Here is a 10,743-nt window from a genome sequence, read left to right on the forward strand (position 1 = left end):
AAAGGGGGTGTCTATTTACTTGTGACCACGCTGTGTATGCTTGTACCTAAATTCCAGAATAATCCCTTCCCCTAGGGAAATTACAGATTTTTTTACCCCCTTTTGCAGGCTTTTTCAAGTTATTTTACCCCCTTTTCTAGGGAATTTAAATATTTTACTCCATTATGAAGGGATCGTTATGATTTCAAGACCCCATAATTCAATTTCTTGGGAATGGGGCTTCAAGTATCTTTGTTTACAACATTCTTTGGGCCTAGATAACCTTGCAAAATATAAACCTTTTCCCCAAGAAAAGTAGTAAGCACATGTGGATCTCAGAGCCTGGAGTGGGGGCCAGAATCTACCACATACAGCATAGCATGCAACTAAAGTTTTGTTAGTATCTATGCCATGCATTTTGGGACAGCTTGAAGGTGCTTGGCAACTTGCCAATTACTGTATATTACATTAAAGTTGTCTCTCGGAAGTTTGTGAGTATATATGATCACAGTGAACGCGATCTCATGTTACAGATGTGATAGCAGTTAATCATGTGATACAGAATGAACGAGCCCTATTTATCAAATTGATACTATATATGTTGAGTAGAGACTACAACAATGATAAGTAATATATAATTGTAAAAACATTTTTAATTTCTCATGCAGTTAAATATATAAAGGCATATAACATTGTGTTAATCACTATCTGTGTTTTACTACAAAATGCGTTTAAAAAAGATCATCACATTAAGCTATCATTTCCCTAATGTACTATACAGTAATTGGCTTTCTTTTCTACTTCAGATGTTTATTCTGAGATCTCATGGTGACATATCACAGCTCGAAATTAACAGTAGTCTGTTCACCATTGGCCACCAAAAACACCATCAGACTATTCAAAAGGTTTTCCTGGTTGGTCCGTAGGGCCACTAAAAAATTGACTGTGAAAATTTAAATTTAAGTGATTATTTCCCCTTCAAGATAAATAATGTTTATGTCTTAAGACAAGTATGAGAACAACAGAGTTATCGTGAGAATTATTTGCAATGTTATTCTCAAATATCAGGTCAATTTCTCGCCGTTATCTGAAATGGTCGGATGCATTGACACAATGGCACGTGCAAACTGAGACCCTATCTGAGCTCGCACTCAGCCAGCTCCGACTGGGTACAGTGTGTCAAGTAGCACAGACTTTTTTGCATTTGGGAACAGCTTGAAGCTGCTTGGTAATTAACATCTTCACACAGTGGGAAAACTTTTGGCAACTTACCCACCATTGTCTCTGAGTAGTTACCGACAAATCACCTATACCAAAAAGAGATGGTTAGGCATTTATCACCTCACAGAGCAACAACATTTTGTATAGGCTGGTGGAGCATTCAAGCTTCCCACAAGCAGCAATAGGATTGAGTTAGAAGCCATATATATCAAGTACTGTTCTGCATTGCTGATAGCAATGGACTACAAGTATATAGTGCCATCAAAATACTATCTGTAACTAACTCACAGCCAGTACTGTATTAAATTAACCCTTTGACATCCAGCACCATTTTTAAAATTCCTTTCAGTGCAGGTAACTTCATTACATTAAAAACTTAATTAAACCACTTTAATATCAATGTATTTCAATGAAATTATTATTATCAAGTATGTTATAATTAAAAGTTTTATATTATCTAAGTTATTATTTTGAAATAAACCTCTGAAACAAACAATTAAAACTTCAGTTTTCTATCAGGTGACACAAGTGCAGTTGAAATATCTTAGAGTTGGTTGCTTATTTTTCGGAGGTACTGAGACAAAACCTCTACAACAATCTAGACAAGCTTCTACAAGTACAAGGTTGAAGTTTAAACTTTATTTAAATTTTAAAGCAGCTATAACATTCTAAGAAAGAGCATATTTCTCTTTCCTTTCAGATAGCTGCCACACTCATATTCCAAAGTAATCTTACTCAGCAACAGTCCTTTCTAGACTTGAATGGCATACTTATAACCAATAGTAAAAGCATTTTTCTATCTTAATTTTTCCAGGCTAGAAGAAAAAGTAGGTGATAAATTATTTTTCAAATGACAAGCAAACTGCTGCTAAATCCATTGTTGAGATCATTGTCCCCCATGCTTGGCTATTTTTTCTCACATTATACATATTAGTTTGATAAACACATAGGCTTTATGTTTGTATATTAGTTAATTATGTATTATTTGTGTTTCGAAATTCATATTTAAAAAATTAATGATTTTTTTTAATATTATTCAAAGCTTTGCCTCATTGAACAAGTCTTTCCTAACAATGCGAGTGCAAGCTATATCTTGCCAGAGGCTAAACTGTCTCTGTCGATGTTAACGTTATATTGCACTGCAGGCACCTGTTGATGTGTATCAACATAAATAATGAAAGAACAGGAAAGGAAAATAAAACAATAAAATAAAATTATTAGTGAAAATGTAAAGATGGGAAATTATACATACGACCCAAAGATGATATTTTAAGACTATTCTACGAAGGTAAGTACATATTTCCATTTCTTAATTTTAAACATTTTATTGCACTGTATACTGATGATAATAGCTGGAGTTAGTGATATAGTAGAGAAAATGGAAAATAATATATAAACATTTACCTCAAAAACTTTTGATATTCATTTAGATGTTCTAGAGATTATGAAATGTGAAAACTGTAAAAATAATAAATAGTATTTTTATACTCAACATGAAAATCACCTTGTGAGTGTGAGTGCAACTAGCCGCATTGAATAATGAATTTTTAAAAGAAATAGTAGAAAAAAACAAAATTAAAGGAAAGTTTTTGTCAATTTTCAAACAATTTCATTCACCAGTTTTGTTTTTTGGAAAGAAATATGGCAAGAGTGACATTACCTATTAACAATCTTCATTGCCAGTAATCATTGGGTTAAGAATTGTTGGTTTCTTGATGGATGGTAAAAAACCAAAGCAACTGCATGGTAAGAGCCACCACCAGGATTTACATGAAAGGACATGAAGGGGTAAAGCTGAATGAGGAAGCTGACAAGCTTGCACGAGAAATTCTGCACAACTCTACTAGCAGGATACTTAGTTTTCTGCACGAGTAAGGGAAAAGTGGCAACTAGGGGACACCTTTATTAACATTCATAGGGAATGAGACTGCTGGAAAAGAAAGCACTATACGGTATAGCCAAAAAAAGCAAAATATGGAGAATCAATAAAACAATATGTAGCCAGAATATCAATGATAACATAAGTAAAAGAAGTCTCCACATGAAGGATCAGCACCTAGTGACACAACACCTGGGATTGTCACTCAGCATTCAACTTATAAAACAACTTGTAAGAACATATACTAATTATTAATAGACAAACAATCATTCACCTGTTTACAAACACAGAAAAACTAACAAGTTTAATAAAGTATAACACAATAAAAACACATAAAAAATATGCAGCTCTGAACAGGTTTATTAAGCAAACAAAATCCAAAATTAATCACAGGTAAAAAATAATTAAAATCCAATGCATTAAAGACATTATAGTAAACATAGGGAAAAACAACAAGTAGAGCCTTCACATCTGGAATTTTTTATAAAAGGTGTAATAAATAATAAAGCAGCTTTTTTCATACTGCTTTGTTCAATTTGATTTAATATTTATGTATATGTATTACTGAGAGAACTATTCAATATTACACATTTTAATCACATTTACAGCTTGATAGTACTAATGTATGATCATAAATATATTTTGTATTATAAGATGAATATTAAGATCTATTATGTTGTCCAATGTACATAAATACACAGGTAACATAATAGTTTTTCCTTATGGATCTTCCTATTTGAAGTGTGTCTGTAGCATTCATTAAATGCCAAAAAATAACTTTTATGTAAATTTCTATGGCCAGAAATTTCTGCTTTACTGTAGATTTAATAACAAAAATTAAAATGGAAACTTACCATGAATTTTTCTACAGAAGCTTCTTTTTGTCTCTGTTCTTTTTTCAAATCTTCTATTAACTGCTTCTGATCTAGAAGTATTCTAGAAATAACAGTAATACAGTGTTATGATAATTTTTAACTAATGCACTTATATGTGAAAACAAAAGGAGACAGCTTCCATTTCCATATAAAAACACAAACATATTTGTAATAAGTGGGATATTTATTAACAAACAATTCAGTGGTAACTTGCTTCTTTATATTAAAACATAAAACTGATTGCAATTAGCAAACATTTTCACCAAATATTAATATTTCAAGCTCAAAGACGATAAAAACTTCTAACATTACATGTGTGGTATTCTTGGTTTAGAGTGATTTAAGTGGAAATAACCTCAGAAAAATTTATGTGTATTTTATAGAGAGGCATGCTGCCAATGTGGTGTCAAAATAAAAATCCATCAAATGCTGTCATGTCTACTAACAAACAAGACTAACTTTTTTATAGAATAGACAAGTTGAACCCACAAAACTCTGTAAAAATAAATTGGTTTTATTCACTTTACTTTGGGAGGGGAGAGGGGAGTTATATATGATAAACATTTCTGATGCTGAATATTTATGTCAACGTAAAATGTTAAGAAAATGTAAAAACAATTCTGATTGCCAATCACAAACAACAAAATGTATGCAAAAAAGCAACAGAGTGAGACTCCACGAGAAAGTGAAAAGCCTTGACAGCCAACGAAAAAGACAAGCTATATACTATATACTAGTTCATGTAATACACAAATTTCACGAGGTTTAAACTTTTCTTCTTGTTTCTTTATCACGTAGAAAATAGAAAACATTCGTAACTACTTTAAGCAAAACAAAAACAAATGAAGCTGTAAAACAACTCAGTAAAATTGGCTTTTGAAGTACAGTTTAACAATAAGAAACCAAATATGTCAGTTTGACAAAAATTGCAAAGAGATCTCTAACCAACAACCTGGAAAATATTGCAAAGGAAATAGGAACCTATTATAATAGTTTAGAGTTGGAATATACATGAAATCATAATAGCCTTTCACCAAATTTGAACTCAACATAACAAACTTAAGTATAAATTTGACCAGAATTACATGGAACCCTAGAGATGTTATCTCAGTATTTAAAATGCAGAGATGGACACAAAATAAAGAGTAGAAAATACATTAATTAAGTGTGATTAATCTTAGATTCCATTACCTGTTAAGACTATTTGGTTAACCTTTCCAAAGTATTATTATTATTATTATGATAATTACAAAAGTGAATATTTTCTAGCTTTAGATGTTGCACTTATTCTTACAGATTGAAAAATCTTAATATTACATAAAGTTAAACACCACAGTGTCAATTCTAGCTACAAAATTAAATAATCTCAAACCATAATTTGATTATGAAGGGTACAAAAGTGTTTATGTAAACAAAATCTACAATTAGCTGTTTTCCACACATACAGTTCACCTAGATATTATTCCTTATCATCAGTCGAGTTGGGCTGAGAACAGATGATATAGCTGGCAACTTCCATGCTCAGCTGTTCCTCATATCAGAAATTAGATTTCATAATTCAAACAATACCACCAAAGACTGAACAACACCCAAATGATAACTGTGGTACAAACTAAAAACCTAGTTTGGTGTGAGGGGTTACACAAAGGTGTGTGTGTGTATGTAAAACAAATCTACACAAAAACAATATTATAGTTTTGAAGAAGGGTTGTTAAACTATAAATATATTTTTTATTTTTATGCAAAATTTGTTTTAGTAAAAAAACAGCATCATTATGTATTAAATCTTCACTCTATGCTCCATTCTGAAAAAAAAAAACAACTGAAGAAATACAAAATGACAAACAAAATATTTAATATTATAAACACTTTTCTATACTAATTTCTTAATCATCTAATAGTTGTGTACTTAATAAAAACTATTTTAACCTGTTTGTATTTTCTAGCTGAGTTTCTTGATTTTTAGAGTGCTCCACCTGATGTTTGATTTGTTGTAAATCTTTAGGAATAATTTCAATCTAGAAATAACAACAACCATACAACATAAACATATAGAAGAGGAAACAGTACATTATCAAATGGTCAAAACATGCAAATAAATATACTTTGTTTATAAATTCTCAAAGAACTTTCTATAAAGCACAAGACAACTTTATTTCAGTTTTTCCCGTATTAACTTAACTCAACACAGGATCAGCAAAAGCTGGTTTTAACCGTCATTATCATGGTTAGTAACCTATATGTACACCTAATTCTAGTTATTAACTAGTTACTAATTTTTTTCAATTACCAGATACATTTAATATTACTAACTAGTTTTATTGTATGTTTTGGCTACTAATCCATTGCCATCTTCAGGAAAGTCCTGAGAAGGACAACTTCACTGGTGATACTACTTGGAATTTAATTGATGTTGGGTCTTTCTGGAAAAGAGGTTGGTGTGGTGTCTGCTTCTCTGGGATCTCTTCCATTAAAAATTGAATCAACTAGCCTATTAGAATGCATTCAAGAGTGGTGGATTTCAGGTTTTGGCAATATTGAATGTGGTATCAGTCTGATAAGTGAAAATGGAATATTATTTTATCTCATGTGTGGATCATACCTATTATTTTAGCATTATTCCAATTTACCATATGGTCTTCTTCTCTGCAATGATGGGCTATTGTAGACAGATCAGTATTAAAGTCATGTATATGTATATTATGCTCCTAAATTCTAACTCTAGTTGGCCTTTTTGTTTATCTAATGTACTGAAGGTCACATTCATAAGGAATGTAGTAAATGGTAGTCTTGCTTTCCGCTGGGATTTTAGGTGGTTTGATGTGTACCAACTATGTTATGGCTACTAAATACTATTATGAATTTAAGTTGTTCATTTTCAGAAAGATCTCTGGACATAGGGGAATATTGCTGCAAGTCTGTAACTTTCTTCCTGCTTATTTTAGGTGTTTATCTTCTTTATTATTTTTCTTAATCAAGTACAAGCCGAAATACACATCAACTGACAGGGAATGTTTAAATTTAATTAAAACAATGTAAGTTTAACAGCAATCATATATTTCAAAGTAATAACTTGAACATCAACTTTAAGTCAAAATTTAAAAATTATAACAAAGCTTCTTCATAAACAACATTTACAGTTTACTTTCCATCTACCAACAAATAAAGATTTTGAGGTGATCCCACCCTTGAACACCCTACATATCATCGACCATGAAAAAAGCATGGTTGTTTGAGAAACAATCCAGCATCTTTCATACTCTGACCATGAACCCCTTTAGAATATTCAACATTATTTGAGATTGACTCAATAGGCTGGGAGTAATTAACCAACACGCTTTATAAAATAGAAATACGGTTAAGTTCAATTTTGACTCCCTCAGCACATTCCCCATAGTGTTTGTTTGCACCATAACTGCTCCGAGTCTATTGGGTCAATCTCAACCAAAATGTATATGTAACACAAACACAAATTTCATCTTTATATATATATAGATTCCAGATATCTAGTATTAATGAGAGTTTTAGTGATGTGTCTTTTCTTTTTTCTTCTTAGCATCTTTGGTATTATAAATTTTGTTTATTCTGGGACATAATTAATCTATGATGCCCATCTTTACACTGTTGGGATGGTTTGATTACACCTAAGATATTACACATATCTTTGGATTTCCTGTAAACTCCTGTTATATGAATTATGTGTTTTAGGTATCATCATTAACACTAATTAGGAATTTGACTTAGGAAATTATATAGGCCATATGAGTAGTGAATTACAACAATTACCATAAGTACTTGTTTTGAACACTCTTGAATGCAAAACACTAAAAATACAAAAAACAACAACAAATGTTTCATATTCACTCTGATCTTTCTATATCCAAATAATAGCAATAGGTACCGAACAAAAATTTGTCATAATAATTAGATTTGAGTTTTTCTACTTTTAATAGATATCTGCTTTTCAGCAGAATTTTCTGAAATTGTTGTTTATTAGTATGATAATTGATCACTGTCAAGTACACAAAGTTTATAGGCTAAAATGTACTGTAACATAACTTATTTTTAAATTTTGAATAATTATCTACCAATGGATAGTTAGTTTGTTCTACAGAATTAAAACGTGTAAGTGCAATGTTATAGTTTTGAGTGTGTTAGGAAATTGTATTAAAAGATATTCAGAGGTGCCCAAGTGTATATTAATAGTAGATTCATTAGATTTAATTAGGAAACCTCAGGTAATTCATCTTTATTAATGACTGGTTCATGTTTTAGAGTGGTGACATTTTGAAGGAAAAATTCTGGTTGTTTTTAGCCATGTTCGTGCACTTGAAAAGAGATGTTTTTTGTGTTATTTTATCATTGTGTCTAATTTGCATCCTGTTTAACTTACATAAAAGACCAGGCAGTTGTTGCATTGTATTATGTAAATGTTTCCTGGAGAGTTGGTTTCAATGTATAGTTGAAACCTACCTTGAGGGGGGGAGGAGCTTATGTGCTGTTTACATTTAGAAAGTTTAATTTGATTGAACTTCATAATTGCAAAATTGAACATCATCATATAAACAGATACTGCTAAGCCTGTTATTTAATACTAAACGAAATAAGAAAAGAAAAGAGCAAACTGCAAGAGATATACATGAATTAATTGAGCATTACTTTTTGAATTAAATGGTTCACATTATCAGCTATATGGCCAACTTTTACCAGCCAGTATACTAGTATTCTTCATGATATTAACCCCCCCCCCCAAAAAAAGTGGTTAAATTTGTTTGTGAATTTTCACTGGTTTAAAAAGCCCTCAAATTTCTTTTCATGATAAATATATGAACCCTCACACACACACATTAACTTGCATATTTGTAATCTGTATATTAATATTAAGTTAAGTCATTACAAAAGTTGGAATGGAGTATGCATATAAATATGCAAGACTGCCATCAAACAGGAAACTTTTCTAACAAAAAAACTATATGATTTTTGGCTCATTACTGCAAAGTTTTAATACAATTAAAAGAAAATTATTGTATATTTATGTTACTTATACAAAAGAACAGAAAAATCAACACAAAATTGTGTTTTGTTCTACATAAGACATAGTATGTACAACTGTTTAAAGTTTAATTAAAACAATCTTTAGTACGCTTAAGTCTAGAAGTTGCAAAAAAGTTATAAATAATGGCTCTCTCATCATATTCTTCAGCACTAAATATGTATAAGTTTTTTTTATTTACTTTATCTGAATGAAATAAATAACAAGCAACAGATACTTGGTTACCTTTCAACACAGCTAAAACAGCAAGGACTTCATAAACCTTGAGACTAATTGTCATGAAAACTAATTCAGAGGAATACCAACATGCACATGACTAGATTAAGTTATTGGTCCACTGTCATTACAGATGTGTTCATTTATCAAATTGTATTCATGAAGGTATCTATGTAAATATATGTAATGTCTACTTTTATGCAGTTTAATATTTAATTACTTACAGAAAATAGGAAGAAACTGCATAAATAATTTATGCATAAACTGCCATAATAGGGTCTTGTATAAAGAACATTAACATCTCTCCCAAACAAGTATTGTATAGTACATTAGACTGGATAATTAATTCATGTTTGTGAAATAAAAAAAAAGTAATCATAATCACTTTTTTTGGTGATTTCCTACCTGAGATTTCAAATGAGAGATTTGTTTAATATCTTTTTGGTGTCGTTCTTCATATTTTTTATTGTTCTCTAACGCATCTTTCAAACGATTTTTCAGTGTTTCAGTTTCCTTATACAGGGATTCAAGTTGCCCAAGACTTTCCACTGAAAGTATCTAAATGTAAAAAAAGAAAGTTATTAAACTTTATGATTTGGTAAAATTTCCATTATTGTGAAAAGCCTAATTTCACCAAAAAATGTATGTGCACATTTAGAAACTAACAAAGCAACATCTCATTGCGAAATATTGAACATAATCATAATTTTAGAGGGGCTGGAAGATTAAGACTGATTAACTCTTTCAGCATGAGCTCGGTCCCTGGGACCGACCTCGTAACCATTTTGTGATTGTTATAGTTTTCATGCTATTACTATTAAATTAGTACGTGTATGTTAATGAAATTTGGCAGATTATCAGTAAACATAACAATGCTTTCATATGCAAAATATCAGATTTTTTTATTAGCCTTAAGGTTTTAAAAGCAATGTTTTTCTCATGCTTTTTTATCTTTTGGCATGTTGGACAGGCAACATGCGAAGTAATTTTCATTTTAAGATTAAAACACTTTTATGTACTGCCCAGATAGTTATCAAACATTTCTTAAGAAAAAAACTTTACATTTTATCTGTTATTTTCAGTAATTAATCTCTGTATGGGTTCAGAAAATTTGACTGATCTCGTAACCACCATAAAAAATTAGAAAATAAATATAAATTATGCCTCTTTCATTCTAGAATGACAACAAATTATAATGCAAAAACATAAATGTTCAAACTAAATAGCTTAAGTCTCATAACATTATACATTTATATATATTTATTATTTTTATTATATTGACCTTTCAGCTGTGCCTGGCTAACAATACAGAAGTTACAATGATTGATGTATCACACATGCTATCATGTTATTGTATCCAATAATATAAAACTAACCTTTAGTCTTCACAAAGCGACTTGTCTTGGCTGTGTTTTAGTAGACTATTATTTTGTAAAATACAGTCACATTTTAATTATTATACATTATATATGTATATATAGATTATTGCTATTTAGAAATAAATTCATAAAACTTATTTT

General features: G+C 30.4%; 1 protein-coding gene across 2 annotated transcripts in view; it reads right to left on the bottom strand.

Annotated features, from left to right (window-relative positions):
• LOC106464120 (outer dense fiber protein 2-like) overlaps positions 1 to 10,743 on the bottom strand; it is a 98,296-nt gene that overhangs the window by 18,494 nt on the left and 69,059 nt on the right. For both annotated transcript variants that reach the window (XR_002611642.1, XM_013924233.2), the window contains exons 15-17: positions 9,629 to 9,781; positions 5,884 to 5,972; positions 3,934 to 4,015 (exon numbers count right to left, since the gene is read on the bottom strand). Coding sequence is in view for 1 of the 2 variants with exons in the window: in XM_013924233.2 (XP_013779687.2) it covers positions 3,934 to 4,015; positions 5,884 to 5,972; positions 9,629 to 9,781 (324 nt within the window). In the remaining variant the exon portion in view is untranslated. The remainder of the gene's footprint in view (positions 1 to 3,933; positions 4,016 to 5,883; positions 5,973 to 9,628; positions 9,782 to 10,743) is intronic.

Source organism: Limulus polyphemus, unplaced genomic scaffold (assembly GCF_000517525.1).
Source record: "Limulus polyphemus unplaced genomic scaffold, Limulus_polyphemus-2.1.2 Scaffold1564, whole genome shotgun sequence".
NCBI classification, from domain to species: Eukaryota; Metazoa; Arthropoda; class Merostomata; order Xiphosura; family Limulidae; genus Limulus; species Limulus polyphemus.